General features: G+C 42.4%; 1 protein-coding gene across 3 annotated transcripts in view; it reads left to right on the top strand.

Annotated features, from left to right (window-relative positions):
- nhsl2 (NHS-like 2) overlaps positions 1-20369 on the top strand; it is a 102643-nt gene that overhangs the window by 26706 nt on the left and 55568 nt on the right. Inside the window, exon 1 of one of the 3 annotated variants that reach the window (XM_079371977.1) lies at positions 14457-15147. The exons of the other annotated variants lie outside the window; for them this stretch is intronic. Within the exon in view, the coding sequence (XP_079228103.1) occupies positions 15069-15147 (79 nt within the window). The 5' untranslated portion in view covers positions 14457-15068. Of the gene's footprint in view, positions 1-14456; positions 15148-20369 lie in introns of those variants that run through there. 3 annotated transcript variants of the gene reach the window in all.

Below are 20369 nucleotides of genomic sequence, written 5' to 3'. Positions count from 1 at the left end.
GTTGATTTTACTCGAGTTTCTCCTTTTTTTTGTTTCAAGGTAAAAACTGCATTATTGCAACGAGTCAGTGCAGATCACACATGTATGTTTACAAAGTCTAAGCATTGCCATGTGACACAGAACAGCATAATAATAAGGCTAAATAAACACCAAGCTGTGTTCACCTTCAGACATGGATGCAGCGTTCGGGTTAGGGGTTCTGTCTCCTGCGCTGCAGCCTGCTCAGATTACCACAAAGTGTGATGTGGTTTCCCACGCTTCTCCAGTGTTTGTGCGGTGATGTCATCAACCAGCAGCAGTTTGGATCTCACTGTGATGACATCACCTGTTGTTGTTGCTAATCGGTTGGCGACGGAGAAAGTCTTCGGGGGTCGCGGGTTTAAAAAGGCTGCCGGCACTCTGAGAAAAAAAAAACATAAATGTCAAAGTTTTATCCGTTTGGTTAGTTTGAATGTCATTTGAATGTCATGGATGACAAACGCTTCAAATGTTGAAGTTCAGACAGTTATACCAAATATATGAACTTTGACCTGAACACGACTTCATCTGATGTCGATTAGCTGTTAAAGACAAAATATAAAATCTTTGATTTCAACTATGAATCCATCATTTGGGTCATTTACTAATCAACAATAAACAAACATTTGCTCGTTCCGGCTTCTTTAGGGATTTGCTGCTTTTCATAAGAAATTAACGGCCTTTGTGTTTTGGACTGAAATGGGGAAAAAAAGGCAATTTGCAGATTAATTTTAGAGTCTGGAAAATAACGAGCAACAACTTTTTGACATTAAAAACAAAAAAAAGGTTTCATCCTGAAACAATTTGATTTAATAAAAATGAGTCTTGTAGCCTGGTTCTAGATAATGGGGATAGCTTCAGTAAAACGCTGAATTAAAACAACAATCGCTCCTCTGCTGGGAGAAAGATAGTGGGTTTAACACCGACCCCCTTTAACCTACTTTAAAATTTAAAAACCACTGTTGTTTTGTCTTCTCTCCAGTTTCACTCAGCAGCGACAGTGGAGTTTGTCTTTGAGCATCTCGAAGAGATTCGGATGATTTGAAGTGTTTTTCATTTAACCAAGCACACACTGTTACACTGCTCCATATTTATAATTCATTTCGTAATCATATCTGTGGCTGTTATTCAAATGTTGCACGGCTCAGTCTGTCACCAAATCCCTCGAACAAACAGAAGCAGCCCGGCTGCATCTGCAGCCACAGATTTGGCCCTGAAAGGATTTTCTGCTCTCTCCTGATGCATTCGTCTTGTTCTGGGGCTCCGGTGGAAGTTAAGTGTTCGACCAACGACCAACAGCACTGATTATTATTTGATTAAGAGACGAGCGGCTATGACTGCAGGGGGAAGGGTGAAATTAAAGAGCATAATAGAGCAGAACTAAAGAGCCAAACACTGGGCAGGTCTAATTCCTCCCTCAGCTACACCGTGTAGAGCGAGACGAGGAACGTGGAGTGTTTGTCTGCTTGTGTTGTTTTACATCTTTACACTGGAGGATTAAATGGCCGCCCAAGAAATTTCAAATATGGATCATTAAACCCTCCAAAATGAGGATATTTTCCCCCTTGTTCACCTTAAAGACAGGCTAACTGTAATCTCAACCAACGTTGGGCTGCACTCTAACAATTTTCAACTGAATAGAAATGTGTGTGTGTGTGTGTTTTATGCCTTTTATATGGAGACAGCACAGTGGATAGAGTCATAAGAGAGCATGGGGAATGACATGCAAGAGAGGAGTCACAGGTCAGATTCTAACCCAAGTCACATGCTTGGAGCTTCATACATTGGCCACTGACACCCTGAATAGAAAGTTTTCAATGAGAAAGTGTCAAAATAAAAAAGATGTCCAGGAAAAAGCAAACCAACAGATGCTTTTGAAAAATGCAGAGAGGTTAGAAGGAGGACCGATGCAAAGCTGGCTAAACACTGAAGCTTCAGCGTGAGCATCCACTCTAGAGAGGAGGAGGAGGGAATTGAATTTGGATCAGTACAGTATTTTAAATGCTAGATTTTACATTTCTCCTTGAAATTGGTTGAGACCTGTTAACGGACTTTGTCCTCGCTTACTTTTGTTTACTGAATGGTCCAGCTCGTTAGCTTCATTAAGAATAGTTTTATTAGAAAAGATAATGCACAAGACTTCTAGATCCCTGCCACAGTAGATATTATCGTTGGCCTTTATTTACTCGTTTATTCAACGTTTCCACCGAACATGTTTCTGCAGACTATATGTCTCTCCTTTTGCACTTTAACTGTATAATAAGCTGCTCACAGCCAAATCTTACACGTGAGAGATGTGACACCATTGGCTGAAGTCGGTATTGTTTTCATACATGCAGGCTGAGATCCTGACTCGGGCGTCTGGCTCGCAGTCTTCTCAGCATATTGGTGACAATCTGGACGCTCTCGCTCCACGCTGAACAGGATGGCAGTCGCACGAAACAGGGATCTCCTGTTACATAACAGTCTGTTTGAGAGATTAGAATAAATTATCATAGAATCTGTCTGTTTGCTCAGACTGACATCAATCTATGAGGAAAAAACAAACACCAATTTGGTAATAATAACGTCCTGACCAAGAACAACAAATAATATTTCCCTCCCATAGCCGAAAGTGCTGATTCATTGTACTGTTCTGCTAGTGGCATGTAGTTATTTACAATAAAGTATAATGTTAAAGGAAGACACAAGTGGGTCCCTTTACCTGAGTTAGCGACTGTAAATGACCTCAACACGGCTGAAAGGGCTTTGTACAGTTATGCTACGATGCGTTACGCTACGATGCGTTATGCTATGATGTGTTACGCTACGATGCGTTACGCTACGATGCGTTACGCTACGATGCGTTAAGCTACGATGCGTTAAGCTACGATGCGTTAAGCTACGATGCGTTACGCTACGATGCGTTACGCTACGATGCGTTAAGCTACGATGCGTTAAGCTACGATGCGTTAAGCTACGATGCGTTACGCTACGATGTGTTATGCTACGATGTGTTATGCTACGATGTGTTATGCTACGATGCGTTAAGCTACGATGCGTTAAGCTACGATACGTTACGCTACGATGTGTTACGCGACGATGCGTTAAGCTATGCTACGATGTGTTATGCTACGATGCGTTATGCTACGATGCGTCACGCTACGATGCATCACGCTACGATGCGCTACGCTACGATGCGCTACGCTACGATGCGCTACGCTACGATGCGCTACGCTACGATGCGCAACGCTACGATGCGTAACGCTACGATGCGTAACGCTATGATGCGTAATGCTACAATGCGATACGCTACGATGCGTTACGCTACAATGTGTTACACTTTAAAGAAGCTTCACCTTTTAGTGCGTCGAAGGTTTTCTCACCAATGGAGACTTTTGTAACCGTTACATTAAAGAACTGAAGTCCATACTTTGCATCACTGCTCTGGTTCAAAGTTTGTCAGCCCTCAGGGCATCATACTGGCCTGGGGCCCAAAGCAGTTGCCTGTCCTGTCTATTAGCATGCAGCGTTTCGGCTAACTTGATGAATTAATGTCGAATAAATAGTTTTTATTGTGCAAACTAAAAACCGCAGCCATGTTGTACTAACTCTGCTCCATGTAATACAGCGTGAAGGCAAACAAAGGAAATCAAGTGAGTGGAGATGTTGTGTTCTGTGGTTGCATCAGTGTTGCCTTCAGGGTGTTTCTGCTTCAAGCAGATGAGGGAGCACTGAAAGTTGAACACTCTCCTCAAAAAAGTTACAGTATTTATGCATGATTTCCTTCTTTGTGCATTATTGTTCTGTCTGGTTTGTTTATTCCCAAACTGAAACAGTCCTTCTGTCATCAATCCATCTATCAAGTTGTATTTCTTCCCCACTTAACCTGCCTGTTTTTGTCCAATTCATCTGCTTTCTGTCTCAGGATGTGGATGCTAACATGGCAGTCTGACACAGATGATGGATGGCTGAATAAGCAGGGATCCTCTGAGGGTGTCAGAAGGACAAGAAAGTGTTAAAACAGAAGATAAAAAGGGCCGTGAGGATGGATAGGAGGTGTGAGGATAGGGGGGGAAAGCAGAGAGGGGAGAAAAGGCAAGGCAATGAAGCAGCAAACATAAAGAGATTGAAGAAGAAGTCAGCGGGGGAAAGATGGAAAGATGTGGAATAATATCTACATTTCCCTCGTCCCCATGTGGTCCGCTGAAATCTTTCCCCCATGCACCCCCCCCTCCCCTCCCCTCCACACACACCATCACCATGACCACATTATCTGTCCCAAACCAGAGTTATATAACTACATCGGGGTTCTGCGCCAGATATCTCCTTATGTAAGACCACTCTCTCCCAGCACAGAGTCACAACAGCTGAATTTTGACTTCTGGTAATGATGGAAGCTTTCTACTCACATTTTCAGCAGAAAAAAATATTGTTGGTTTTGAAGCCTCCCAGTGGGAGTATTCAACTGATTAGTAATCATGATGAGATGCTAATGGTGGCTAGCTAAAAAATCAGGCCTCAAACAAACTAACTTATTGGAGAAATAAACAACCTTTTTTTTCAGTAGGATACAACAACCTAAACAAGACCAAGATATTTATCAGCTCTGTGTTGTGGCAACTGAAGGTCAAAGAGGCCACCCCCTTGAAAAAACCGCCGTGACAGAGGCTACATGTTTATCGTTGCCGTGGAAACATTTGATGTCACGTCAAAGACTACTACACAAAGAAATGGAAGCTGTCTGATGCCGATGTGACAGAAACTTGATGTGTAAATAATACTTGGATAAGTTAGCTCGCATGTAGATATATTCTCCTCCTCAGGTCGGTTTAGTTTTCATCGGGAGCGGGTGGAGTAGCAGAGAGAATCACTCCCATGATTCCCCCCGCCAGCCTTGATGTCATCTTCTGTTATTGTTCTGATTGAGAGCCCACTGGAGACACCATGTTTGTTTAATTACAGGATGGAAAAAAAAAAATCAAGGGAGAAGTCGAAGCAGACTTTTTTTTTTTTTTTGCAATTACGAGAGTCTCCCCCTGCTGGCCATTTTAATTCATTACACCTGCTTATCTTATTTGGTAGCCTTAGATTTGATAAGCTTTCTTAGTGCTTTTTTAAATTATTTTTTTTATCTCCAGGCAGAGACATCAGAGTTGTATTTATTCTAATAGGAAATCTGTTTTGTTCGCTCCTAAGAAACCCACTTTAATACAAGATGCTCTCATAAAAGTGTCCTCGCGTGTGTTGTTGGTTTTTCCCTCAGCGTTCAGGGGTCTCACAATCTTCAGTATTTGGCTGCTGTCGGCTGAACAAATGGACAAACCTGCTGTTGTGGATTAAACTGTGTACACACACACTGATATCACTCAAACATGTGCAGCTGTTCATTCCTTATATGGCCAGCATTCACTGATTTCATACTCTTATCACAATCATTGGGAACGCATTTAATAAAGATTCCCATGATGTAACATACCAGGTCGTAAAGTTATTGGAAAGTTACGTTTTCTGCTTTCGAGCCAGTTGTCGATACTTTGGGCCTTTTCTGTTTTTTTTAGCAAACCTTATTAAGGCTGCAGTTTATCAACCAACAAACGTGTTTTAAAAAATCTTTAAACTTTACAATGAAGCAACAGTGAATCACTGAGTAACATATCTGTGATCAAAAGGATATCAATAAATAAAAATTCGGTTGCTTTTGATTATTTTCATTGTTAAAATGTTGAGTATTGGTTGGTTCCAGCCTCTTACACGTTTGGATTTGTTGCTTTTCGTTGGTTTGTAAATGGAAAGTTGAGGTTCTGAATGATTGGTTTCTCATCAGAAACAAATTCAAGTTTTGATTTTATTTGCAACCTTTGTTTAGAAACAAATCTGACATTTTATTGACTAAATGTTGAGTCAATCAGTTTTACAGATAATTGTCAGTTTTATCAGTTTATACTTTTGCAATTAATCTGAATTAAACAAACAGCTGTTTACTGTTTTATCAACATTTCTTATATCACATGTTTCACAGTTGAAAAGCCTTGTTATCTTGTTAAAGAAAATATATACAGTATGTTGTCCTGTTGTGAGCAGAGGAACACTAATGTGTTTTAATTCCTCCCACATTTTCTTATCAAACTCCTCGTCGTAATCTGGCTCTGTGTGTGTGTGTGTGTGTGTGTGTGTGGGGGGGGGGGGGTGGATTAGCGGATTATCAACACGCACGCATCAACATATAAAACACACACGCTCATGTATTAATGCAAACGTGGAGGCCTTAGAGGAAGATTAAGACCGCAGGTGACGGATGTTGACACTCCTCTCCCTCAGAATAAGATGATCAAGTTACACTTGAGCTGTGAAGAGATGAACAAGCTGGAACAACATGGCCGAAAAAAAAAAAAAAAACTCTGTTTAAAGAGTCACTTAAAACTGATGTCAGTACACAGAGGACATTGTGAGTAAATCATTAATAAAGACTCACAGTGTTTTCAGCTTTCACTGAGTCTAAACCCGACGTCAGAACCACTAAAACAAACCCAAGAAAACAGGAGAAATGTCGTGTTTCTTTCTTGTACTTGGTTCACTGTCGTCTTTTTTCTCTTCATATGCGTCGACAGTGTTTTTGTTCTGGGCTCCTGGAAGAGCAGCACTGATATCACCAGGGGACGTCACATATCTTGTTCTACATCAGGGACTCGTTGATGATTTCAACAGCTCACAGCTCTGCCGTCTCTTTAGTTTGTGAAGAGAAATGGTGCAAACAGAGATCCAGATCCGCTCTGGGGTTGTTTCTTTTTTTCCGCTCTTCTTACGTACAGTTTATATTCAAAAGTGAGTTTTCCATGGACCATCTGTAGATGTATTTTCAGAACCAGTACCAGTAGCAATACCACAACTGGTACCAGTACCAATACCAATACCAACACGAACACCAATACCATTACCACAACTAGTACCAGTATCTACACTAATACCAGTACCAACACCAACACAAGTGTTAGTACCAGTACAAAAAACAAATGGTACCAATAACAGTATAAACACCAGAACCAGTACCAACACCAGTACCTGTACCAACACCTAAACCAGTACCAACATCAGTACCATCATCAGAACCAGTAACAACACCATTACCAGTACCAACACCAGAGCCATATCCAGTACCAATACGAACACCATCATCAGTACCAGTACAAACACCATCATCAGACCCAGTATGAACACCATCATCAGTACCAGTACGAACCCCATCATCAGACCCAGTACGAACACCATCATCAGTACCAGTACAAACACCATCATCAGACCCAGTATGAACACCATCATCAGTACCAGTATGAACACCATCATCAGACCCAGTATGAACACCATCATCAGTACCAGTATGAACACCATCATCAGACCCAGTATGAACACCATCATCAGTACCAGTATGAACACCATCATCAGACCCAGTATGAACACCATCATCAGTACCAGTATGAACACCATCTCCAGTACCAGTACGAACACCATCATCAGACCCAGTACGAACACCATCATCAGACCCAGTATGAACACCATCATCAGACCCAGTATGAACACCATCATCAGTACCAGTATGAACACCATCATCAGTACCAGTATCGCCTCGTCTTGACCTCCACACACTTCCTGTCTCTCTCTGCACACGTTGGCGTTCCCCCTCTGGTCTGTTCTCTCCTCCTCCTCTTCTTCACTCCTGCTCTTCTCGTGTTGTCTGGTTTTTTTGTTTTTTGTTTTTCCATCTTCTACATTTGGCTTCGGGCCAAACTGACAAACGGACAAGCTGGGGAATCTTGTTGAACAAGGTCGTACACACACACACACACACACACACACTTTGATGACTGAAATGTGTGCAGCTGTTTATTCTTCAGACTCATAAAAAGCACCTTTAAAGAAAACAGAATGAAGTGTACATTGACGCCTCCAGGAAGGAGGATGAGAGTCACACATAAAGGCGGGATTAAAGGCTAAGGATGGCTTTAAGGACGTGCTGCCCACAAATTATTACACTCGTGTGTGATTCGTTTCCTGTTTGTACTTTGGGGGCAGAATAGAGTAATGCTAGATATCTCCCTGGTTTTCTCTCAGTATGCACACACACACACACACACACACACACACAGAAACAGACACACACATTTTTTTTTTTTTTTATGTATGTGTGTGTTTGTGTCCCGTCAGAATCCTTGCTCAGCATGAATCATTAAAATGCACTTAATTACCCATAATCCACTCTGGGCCAGATGTCTGCACTGTTGGAGAGGTCAGAGTGTGTGTGTGTATTGATTTGTCGGTATCTGCCGCCATATGGGCCAAAAACACATCCCCACTTTTCTTCTATTTTCAACCCCCGAGCCCACATTTGTTTTTTTTTTTGTGTTTTTCTCACTCATTTAAATATTTAGTGAATTGGATTTTGTTGATTCTCCGTCAGTGTTGCTCCACCTCCGTTCTCTCCTCAGATCTGTTCATCCCTCCCTCTTTATTCCTCTCTCCTCCCTCCCTTTCCTCTTACTCTCATTTGGGTTCGTACTCACGTCGGACCCAGAGGGGGATCACGGCTGACTTGTTGCAGCTTCCTCAAAACAAACTTATCGCAGCGAACTCTTAAAGGTACAGTACTTTTATAAACTTCATCTGTGTGTTTTTGTGTGCTCATGCCTTCTACATGTCTCACCATGCTTCTTGCTTGCGGCGGCGGATCAAAGGCGACATTATATGGATGCAGACTTTGAACCTTGTGGTTGCTCGGTGATGAGTGAGAGTTTTATGGCTTTATTGTGATTTTACAGCTTTAGGACTTATCTTGTTTTTAACTGATTTCACAAGTTTCATTTTTGATTGGGTCAGATATTACAACTGTTAAAGAGGTTGCATTACTGTTATTACTTTGAGTAGGCAGTGGACCAACCAACCAACCAACCAACCAGTGTGTGGTGCAGATTTTTTTTTGTTCTGTTGTTGAAAAAATTTGCAAATTGAAAAACACAAACAAGGGATTTGAATGATCTAAGGCTGTGTCTTAACATACCGACGTTATGTTTCCAAGGCAACAAGAAAAAGGCTTCACTGACATCAGGATATTTTGTGACTTTGTAAAGTTGAACGCTTTTTTCTGTCACTCCAGACAACGTCATGTCAGCCATCGCCAACCCGATTTGGTCCCGCCGCCGTTTTAAATCACGCAGGCTCATTTCAAGTTATGACTCTGTGTTGGATCAAAGTAATCGTCACTTTTACCTGAAGAAACGTGCATCGACGAAGAGTCCCCAGCAGAGGAAGGAACCGCAGTTTTATTTGTGTATTCGTGTTTAGCTTGCTAGAAAAAGATCGCGAGCTTACCAAGCTGGCAAATTGCAACACTTCCCGATCAAATCAGAAACCAAGCATGTCGAGTAGAGTATGGATGCTGATCTGATATTGACTATAAAACCAAATATTGATACATTCTCCTTGAATAAAAATTGGCACCAAATTCAAACCCAGAAGAGCTGGACTAACCAAGTTTGGTTGAACCAGTTCTCTTCCCTAACCCCCCCTCGCCCCCCTCCAGTCAGAAACTGAACTTGTGTTCTTGTTGGATGTTTTCTGGGAGAATAAAGTCATCAGAATTCAGACAGTTGCCCCTCTCACAGACAGCATTTGATGTTACCATGTATGACTATAAGAAGTGTAAAGCGTGAAGAAGAAAATCAAAGGCTCCATATTTCTCTGGACGCTCAGCGAGGGGTCGACTTTCAACAAAGTTTTCTGTCCTTGAACAACCTCGACGTGTCCGTTCGATTTTAAAACTTCACAACATCTTAACTGGAAAGCAAGATTTATTTCCTCTTGGACAACATTTTCATTTTGATCAGAGACAATGATTGATTTGCTTGGAGGAAGCACACTGGACCAACAGTGAAATCATTGCTGAGGCCATGTTCCTTAATAAAGTCAGTGGATATGGAAAACCATTGGACCAGACCACGATGAGGGTAAACAAAGCCTGCATGCTGTTGTCAAAAGATAGAGATCTTTTGTTTGCCTTGCTTTGATCCCTCCTTTCTCTCACAGCAGCCATTAGTTTGGGATCATGAGAAGGCTTGGCTCGGCATGCGCTGCATTGTTTGCGTGTTGGTTCAAGGTCGGGCCACGTTCGTGTGAAACAGATAAGAGGACAGTAAATATTATGGGTGCTCAAAGGGAGATTTGGGCAGTGGGAAGGAAAGATTTCTTATCCTAAAGTGAACCTGTGTGTGAAGCTATGTGGAAAAAAAAAACAGAACTCCGGGGCAGATTCGTGTGACGTGAGAAGGAGTGCGGAAAAGGCAGAGAGTTGGAAATTTTTTATCACCTTGTCTGGCTTTTTTCTGGGACAGTGAGAGAAAGAGATGGGGATGAAAGGGTTTGTAGAGGCAGAGCGAGAGCGAGAGAGAGAGATGCTGAAAGAGTAAAAATAAAGTGTTCAAGGAAAACGAACAGCTCGATTTAAAAAAAAAAAAAAGAAAGCACCTTCGGCATTTGACAGATCTCTAAAACAATGAGAATCGGAGCAAACGTCCCCGTTAGTCGCAGTGATCGCTGACGAGTCGCAGCAGATTGTGTGAAATCGATGCTGTCGACATAACGAGATGTTCTGAAAAATGGCAAATCAGCAGGAAGAGGAGCAGCTCGCACTTTAACAGCTCTGTCCCACCTCTCTCTTTTTTGGGCCTTAAAATTGTTACGTAAAGCGCAGAATCGAATACAGGAAAAGGCTAAAAAGCTATCATGGAGGGAGGCCCGGGGGATGAACCTGGATTAGCGATGCTTTAGGGATATTTGTAACGGGGGAATCCCAGCAGATTGAACTCTGAAAATGATGTTTCTCGTGCCGTCGAACATGAACTGAGAAAGAAGGGGAAAGGAGGAAATGAAAACTGCAGGTCAAGGTTCAGTATTCAGCAGCTGTTCCTCATCATGTGCTGGCGAGAGGGTCAACACAAGATCCAGTGATGCCATTGCTTCGGTCCTGATCATGTTAAAAGCCTATTTAGGGTATAAACACATCCCATCACAATGCATTTAGCAGATGAGATTTTCATATTGAATTATTTTGAACATGTCAGGACTGTATCGTGTCAATATGCTACACATGCTAATGTTAGCATTGTAAGCACGCTAGTACTCAGTAATTTGCACAATATGGTGTTCGTGGTTGTCTTTGATGTTTGCATTTCTGATTACATGAATTGTTTGTTTTTATTGATTGGTATGGAAGCTATCATGTGTTGTATCATCACGTAACTGATGCTTCAAAATAGCCTAAAGCCCCGTTAAAATCAAAGTATTAACTAGAGTAAATATTGAATTTTAGTTCAATTACGTTTTGCCAGCTTCCATCTTTATCTTCATTTTTTTTTTTAAGATAACACTTTTTGCTTTGGGGTAAAAGTTCATTTTTCTCAGATTAGTTGTTTGCTGTAGACTAAATGATTCACTCATTTATAAAGCAGACTTCTACAGAGTCAACTGTCCCCTGTAAACAGTGTCAGGAGAAAAACAGAGAAACAGACATCATCCGTCCTGCATGACACAGTCAGCACTCCCTTCGAAAAATCATTAAAAAAAAAAGCCTAATAAAGAGGAGAATAATTTACCAAAATGTGTCTCCGGGGGGAAAGAGGAAATGAGCCGTGAAATAATGTTTCTGTTTCTTCGCTCGGGCTGTTTCTAATGTGAGAGCTGTTTGCAGACGTAAACATCCCAATGAAAGAGCACTGAGTGCATTCTTGTTTGTCTGTAGAAATCAGAACAAAGTTTCATCTTTTTGTCTTTCGTCTTCGATACTATTGACTTTCAAGAAAGAACTCTAACCACACTGTGGGGTGTGGATGCTTAGTTTGAAACTACAGTATATTTTGGTGCATTTTCACACCAGCGCTAAATATATCCGTGCAGTGCTGGTGTCGGATCTTTTTCTCGACTCGTCCGTGAAGTCGGCACCTTTTCCTAACCGCCGTGTTTGAGGATGTGAAATGAAGCAGAGAGTAAGAGGGAGCAGGAAGAAGAGGTGACGAAGCTGAAGAGGACAGATTTATAAAAAGCAGCACGTTCAAACCAAAACAATGTCACAACAACTTTTTTTTAGGCTAGCATTTGTCGCGCAAAAGCTAAATGCTAATGACATTAACGCCTACAAACAGTTAGCATGATTAATTTGGACTTGCGTAGCTCACTTTGAATGAAACATGCATCCCATTTGGTAAAAATATCAAACAAACAACCAACAATTATATAAATGTTTTATTTTTTTATTATGAATGTAGCTGTCATGCTAGGTAGCATGCTAATGTCTTAGGATGAGTTGGCATAAAGAGCTACATTTTGTTTAAGGCATTTTTGGGAGTTTTTTTTCTTTATTAGAATAATAAAGTGAATAAAAACAGGAAATAATTGGAGAATAATGTGGGGGATGATGTGCAGCAAATGTGGGACGACAACCGTAAAGACTGTAGCCTCCACACATCAGACATGTTGCTGCAGGAGCCGGGGATCGAACCCCCGACTTTCCGGTCTGTTTTATAAAACATAACTCAATGTTTAGACGATTAAGAGGTAGAACAGTTATGAAGATACATAACTCGTAAAAGCCTCGGTTATTCAGCCTTTCAAACATCTCAAATGTGGTGGAAAGGAGTAAAGTTTACGATTTCACTTGATGTGGTTAGATTTCCGTTGTGAACTGGTTACGGCAGTCCGTGAAACATTTGTGTGTCACCTGTTGTTTACCTTCATGTGTTATATTCCAAGGGGAGAAAAAAAGGAAGGGATGGAATAGGTGGAGGAATGAAAGGGCAAATGGGGGACAGATAAAGGTCGAAGGTGTGCTCTCTTAATACCCCAACACACATCCAATTCTCGCCTTTCATCAAACATCTCTCCTCTCCTCATTCTGTATTCTCCCCATTTCTCCTCACCCTCTCAATCTCACTCCCTGCACCGTTCACGTCACTTTCAATTTCTCTCCTCCGTCTGAACAGACCCAGTCTTCATTTATTCATCCCTCTGACTCCCACTTTCTCTTTTTTTCAGAATCCGTTCTCTTTCCTTCCACCTTTATCACCCCCCCTGCAGTCTTTTCCATCAATTCTGTTTCTCCTTCTCACTCTGCACTTTAACTATGTGGCCAAAAGTATCTTGACAGCCAAATACTTCACTCTTACATTTTTGAAACCTTCCCAAAAACCATCAGCATTATTTCTGCTGCGGTGCCTAACCAGGCTGCAGGGATTTTTCTCCCACTCAGCCACATGAGCGTTCAGACACTTCGACACAGAAGTAGAAAATCTCGACTTCATTATGGCTCTGGCCATGTGCATGGAGATGTGGTTGTCATGAAGTTGAAGGCACACACTGAGGTTTTTTTAAATTCCTCCTTACATTATTCAAATGCTCTGTTTATGTAATAAGACACAATGAGAGCGCAGGTAAACAATCCTCAGGATGACATCACTTCCTTTTGTTCTACGCTGCAGTCAGCAGCTTCATGAACACCTGACACCCTTACAAGTAATCACACTACACTTTAATGATGTATTTCAAACCCTGCCGATCAGTCATTTAAGATTTTGGTTGAAGTTCTCTTTAGGTCCTGATGGAAATTAATAACCCACGTGCTCTGAAAAAGAAACAAAAAAAAAAACAATAATCTGTCGAAGTTGTAAACTTGTTAAAAACTTCCACACTCAAAGCAGGAGCTGAAATCCGCCTCTGGACCAATGGGGCTTGTGCATGTGAGCGAGGGGGCGTGGCTTTAGAGGGAGCGCAGAGGGGAGGGGCTGGGTGAAGACGGAGCACGGAGAGAATGCTACTTTCATAATCATGCTAGTTTTTACTGCTTTTAATGGTCCTGGGAACTTTTGGATCACATGTTTTTATATTGTTGGGACAATGGCAGACTTGATTGGGAATTGTAGGGGCCCCAATTATTTCTTGCTTGGGGCCCATTCAATCCTGTCATTGGGAGAAAGTGTCTCTCAGTCACACTTGGTCAGCTGTGTGAGGACTGAGGTGTCCTCATACTTTCGGCCGAAATGTCCCTCTGTTCTGTTTTCTGCTCACATCGCTGACGGTGACTCAGTCCACCTCTCTCTCTCTCTCTCTCTCTCTCTCTCTCTCTCGCTCTCTCTCTCTCTCGCTCTCTCTGAGCCAGCCCCTCCCCTTTTTTCTTATTACTTGCTCTACCTCCCTCACTGCATCCCCATCTCTCTCTCTCTCTCTCTCTCTCTCTCTCTCTGTCGTCCTGACTCGATCTCCCTCTTTTGCTATCTGGCTCCTGATTGGCTACTTTCCGCCTGCCTCTTTATGAATTGAATGGCAGCGGCTGGATGCGACTGGCTGGATGCTAATCAACACAGCGAGTTCTCTCTCCCTCTCTCTCTCTCTCCCTCTCTCTCTCTCTCCCTCTCTCTCTCTCTCTCTCTCTCTCTCACGCACACGTATACACACACACAAATACATACATGCTCATCGGAAACATAGAACCTTTCATTTCAACGTTCTGGGGTGCTCACACACACTTTCTTTCACCGCCGCTCTCTCTCTCACACACACACACACCTGCATGCTTCCATACTGATGATAACACACACACACACACACACACACACACACACACACGGCACACAGCCTGCTTTGTCAACAGCTCACGTATCGCAGCGCACTCAGGCGAGCTCTCTCACACACGTCTTCCTCTCTCTCTCTCTCTCTCTCTCTCTCGTCTTTTGTCACTCTCTCGATCACCCTCGTCCGCAATCGCATGCTGGGTTTCACACACACACACACACACACACACACACACACACACGTAGGCATGCGGTCACACACTTCAGGAAGGCTTCAGTGATCCTCTCTCTCTCTCTCGTCCACACACACACTTTCTCGGTTCTCGTTCACTCACATGCTTTAATGCACACATCACACCTCTCTCTCTCTCTCTCTCTTTCTCTCTCTCTCCCTCTCTCTCTCTCTCATAGTCAGTCAGTCAGTCAGTAAGTGTGTGTGTGTGTCGGTGGAATGAGGCGGTGATGTTTTGGGACAGGAAGAACACTATGGGCAATTCCCAACGACGGGCCAAAGGAAGACACAGACCCAAATCGGCAACAGGTACTTTATCTCTCTTTATGTATCGAATGTCGTGGCTCATTTTCTTGTTTTTTCTGTCTGCATAGTTTTGGCATCCATCCAGATTGTGTCACATCCAGGGGTCCATGAAGCCTCTATACGTTAATTTCTCCTGCATTAACCGACACACGCCAACACGTTTCATTCACGTCTATAAACAGGTTTTTCTCTTCCGTTCGGACGCTCTTTAATATCTGAATCTTTACATTTGAAATCGCTCTCGTTCTACCCAAACGTGCATCTTTTTCCTTATTTTTCCCTCCATCAGTCGAGCTACTATTCTTCCTCCTTCCATCCATGGCCAAGTCGCCTCCTCCCTCCACCCTGAATGTCTCTAATTGTGGACTTTCATGCCCATGCGTCCCTCTCTAAAGCTCGTCCGTGTCTGCTCGTTGCATCCAAACATCCCCCCCAAAAAGAAAAAAAAAAAAAAAAAAAGGATCATTGTACTCCAACGTTTTGTCCATTTTTCTTTCAATATCGACATCTATCCTTCGATCAAGTCAGCACAATTCAGGTCTGTGCGTCCTTCGCCCCCCCAGACCAGACCATTCATGTGCTCTTCCATTCATTCATTCATCTCTTCGTGGATCCGTCTCCTTCCATCCACAGCCAGTATATTGTAAATGTTTTCTCTCTAAATGTCCTTGCGTCCATCTTTTCCTCCATCCATACGGAAACATGCTCCTCTGTCTATATCATACTTTGCCTTTACTTTCTAACATCCATCCACTTTTTCAATTTATGCAAAAAAAGTCGTTTTTTTAAAATCCCTTCTTCCAGTCCTCCATCCATTCTTTTTTGTCCTCCATTTCTTCTGTACATACATGCACCCACCCGTTCACCCTTCTGTCATTTAATGCATTGATGAGGTTACTGGTTTTAAAGGCTTCCCATCATCTGTTTTCTTACATTCATCCATCATTTGTTCATTTTTTTCATCCCAAAATCCAAAATGTGCTTCATGCTTGTCTTTATACTCTCCTACAACTACGTCATCGTGGACACGCCTCCATTTATCCACCTTTCTTTTCATCCACCGAGTGTGTGGATTACACGCTCTCGTTCTTCACGTCTGGTTATTCTTTGTTTCATTTCGCCATCCACGCCAACCTTTCTTCTTCTTCTCTGCTTCCAGTCTCAAATCGATGAAAACTCTTCAACTTGTAATCCAACTATTCGTCTTTATATCAGAGAGGTGATATATGTTTGTGTTCACACATTTGTTCCTCCGTCTGCAATGAGTTGGTCCTGTCATTGGACGTCCTTTGGTCCATTTTCTTCCGTCCCTCTGCTTGCTCATCATTTTCAGTTTTCTTGTGTCCAACATGAAACTTTTCACCGATCTCCTTCAAACCGTCGGATGTTTTTATCGATTACTTCCCAGTTCTCTCCCGTTCTCTTTATTCTTCCGTTCAAACTGTGCATCTCTGTTTCTTCCAATCCGACAATCCAGATGTTCCTATCTTCCTTTTGTTCCCAAATTATTAAGTCATCACAGTGTCTCACATTGAGGCTCCTCGTGTCAACACGTCTTCATGGATCTGTCCATCGTTCTTACTTCATCTGTTCATCTCAAAGATCTCCTCGTGCTTGTTTTCTTCTCAATATATTATTATTATTTTATATCTATTTATTCACAAAATGCCAGCAAACCTGATTCTATCCCACAAGAATCTTTTAGACATCAGATACATGAATCCAACCAAAGTGGATTTTATTTATTTTATTATTTACCATCCATCCATCATCCACCATTCATCCATCCATCCATCATCCATCATCTATCCATCCCACCATTCATCCATCATCTATCCATCCCACCATCCATCCATCATCCACCATTCATCCATCCATCCCTCCATCCATCATCTATCCATCCCACCATCCATCCATCCATCATCTATTCATCCATCCATCCATCATCTATTCATCCCACCATTCATCATCCATCCATTTATCCATCCATCCATATTCATTCCTCTGGGTTGCAAGTCTGGATGAACTAGGTCAATTGGTATTTTGCTCATGGCTGGTGACTGGTCTGAGATACTGTGTGTGTATATGTGTGTGTGTGTGTGTGTGTGTGTGTCTGTTCGCAGTAGTAGCCTTATTCCACTGAGCTGAAAGTGTGTCAGTGTGCAAACACTCAGGTTTCACACATTCGTCACAGCGCTGCCTCATGCTGCAGTCTCGTGCATGTTTGTGTGTGAGATTGCTCGGCTGCACCGCCTCGTCCTGCACGCCTGGATGGGATTACTACAGGGCTCTTTAATTATCACTGAGGGCGAGTGAGAGAGCGAGCGAGGTAGAGATTGTATGCAGGAGAGAGAGAGAGAGAGAGAGAGAGAGGGGAAGGGAAACGAGGGAGAAGTGGAGATGACAGCCCTTGTAAATCTGCCCTCTCTTACTCGCTTGCTCGCTGGACGATAAAGGAGGCCGGGACGAGGAGGGGAGGGAGTGAAGAAGAGAGAGCGAGAGAGGGGACAAGCCGGAGGTGAAGATGAGGATGATGCAGAAGAGGAGGGGGGAGGAAGAGGAGGAAGCAGAGGAAGAAAGAAATTTAGAAGAAATGGCAAAAATAAGGTGGATGAGTGATTATCTTTGGGGAGTAGAAGATGAGAAGCTGACAGGCTGGGTTGATGAAGGGCTGGATGGATGGGGAACGAGCGGTGAGGAAGGTTTGTCAGGGGAGGAAGAGGAGGAGGAGGAGGAGGAAGAGGGTGTTGCATTCAAAATATACACATGCAAAGTGTCTATGTCATGCTGCAGAGCTGCACCGTGCACACAGAGCCGACCAAAAGTAAACACACCCATATGCTCCTTTTCTCTGTTTTCTGTCGCCACACATTTTCTGCATCTACCCTCGAGAAGTGTGTGTGTGTGTGTGTGTGTGTGTGTGTGTGTGTGCAATGCAGTATGTATGTAAGCGCTAACACAAACTGACGGCCAATCGGCCTGCACGCACCTGCTCTGGTGCAATCATGAGCCGGAGACGCTTCCTAAAACGTTTGACCTTGACTTTTAATCAGCCTCGTCTTTTATTTATCGCCACATTTACTGTCACCGCGTGCCGCGCTGTATCTTCCAGACGTGTGCAATTTATTGCGATTGCTCGAGTGATGCCGATAGTGACGACATGTTCAGGGACAGTGGAAGTTTTATGGACAGGAAGGGGGACATGTGTCGTTCTGATGAAGGAAGGAGAGTGTCATCTGCGTATAAAGAACTCCTAACATGAAACAACCCATGTAGATGTAGGAGGATCCTCTTCTTGTTTTTGATGACTCATGATTAATGTCATAAAGCAGAGACAGAAGTGGACTGAGGAAGACTTGCATGACTCAGCAAACCCTGACAGAGGAATGCAGGGGTAGGATTCTTTAAGTGGCGTAGGAAGACGCGTTTCTTTTTTTCAACTCTTCATTAGTTCAAATTTTCTCCTTGAAAAAAATACAAAATGTGCTTCTTTTCTCGCTTTCTTTTTTCCTCCCCGTCATGTTTTATTTAGTTTTTGGTTGTTTGAGATTAACTCCTAAAAGCTAAAAGGGGAAAACAGACAATTTGCCCTCAATGAACGGATTCATTCATATATTTTCATATCGATGATGTCATTTTGAGCACAGCCAGAGCCTTGCAGCAAATGAGGGGGAGAGAAGAGCGAGAGAGAGAGAGAGAGGGTGGTGTGTGTAGGGATAATTGGGGAGGCAGGGGAAAAAGAGGAGGAAGAAGATCTGAGGCCGTGTGAAGGAGCAGAGTGATAGAAAGACGGAAGATGTGCAGAAACAAAGAAAGAAAGAAAAAGAGGAGAGCGAGAAGAAGAAGAAGAAGGAGCGATGGATGAGGAGGAGGAGGAGACAGGAAACAGCGCCTTGGATTGTGTATAGCTGAGGCTGCTGCTGCCATGGCAACCGTACAGGTGTTTAAGCAGGTCAATTGAATGCCGATCGGCGCTCTGCCAATGACCAAGAACGTGTGTGTGTGTGTTTAAGAGTGTGTGTGCATTCACTGGCTGGTTCATTCAGTGTGTGTAGCTGTGGCATGTGAAAAAAAAAAATCCCACTTTTCCGTTAAACTTGGATCTCAGATTAAATTAACACAGGATTTTTTTAAGGTGAAGCCTTCTGAGGTTGTTATTTTAGTTCTGCAGCTTCTGATTCTATTCAGAGTCAAATATCTGATCATTTAAAAAAAAAAAAAAAAAAGATTCGTAAAGAGTTTCAAAAACAATTTTGAATTGCCGGCTTGCCGTCACGTTGTCTCAAAGGGAGGCGGGGCTTTGTTAGATCCCGAAACAGAACAACGACCCGAAATTTTATTTTCATTTATTACATTTTATTTATTACATTTCTGGTCGTTGGTACAGTTTGGGCTCCAACCAGACATATGTATATATATATATATATATATGTTTGTATCACAACAGTGCAGTTCCCCTCAGAAACCTTCGGGGGGCGCCAAAGTGCACCAAACCGAATTCCTACATATTGCTGCTTTAAATGTTACTTTAAGAAAAAAACAGTCTTTTAATAACTGAATTAAACTGCTCCATGTTTTTGCTCTGCTTGCCAAATCATTTGTGTTGATATAAAAAAAAAGTAAATAATTTTTCTTGTGGAATAAAACAGTTAAAGTAAAGTAAACATATTTTAAATGACGCTCAGTAGTTTATTTAACCCATGAAGTCTAAACAGTGCAGGAAGTCATGTATGCATTATTTCTGCACAGTATAACCACCGAGCATGCTCGTCTATGAAGAGCCTGAAGTCATTTCTTCCCCCTCCCTGAGTTTAATCAGATCTGCAGCTCTCACTTTTGGCTTCATCTTCAATGTGTGTTTTTTTCTCTCCTCCTGATCTCAGACTTTATTAGCGCTGCCTCTCATCCCTCCTTCTGTTCATTTCCTCTAAAGTGCAGACTCTGTGTTTTTTGTTCTGCAGGCTGTTATGAGCTCATATGCTCTCCTCTTACTCATCAAAATTAACGGTGTGTTCAAACAAAAAGAAGATGGAGACGGTAAAGAGCAGATGCTGCTTTTTTCTTTTCTTTTTTTTTTTTTTTTTTTAACATTTGGAGAAAAATCCCACCATAAGCCTGAAAACACTTCTGCAGCTAACCTGCCCGTCCTCTTTAGTGGAGTAAAGAGAGACGCTGAGACGCTCATTTATTCCACACCGAGTCTTATCTGTGTTTCTTAAAAATGC

Source organism: Symphodus melops (genome assembly GCF_947650265.1).
Source record: "Symphodus melops genome assembly, chromosome: 20".
NCBI classification, from domain to species: Eukaryota; Metazoa; Chordata; class Actinopteri; order Labriformes; family Labridae; genus Symphodus; species Symphodus melops.
This window is presented reverse-complemented; position numbering and strand designations above follow the sequence as displayed.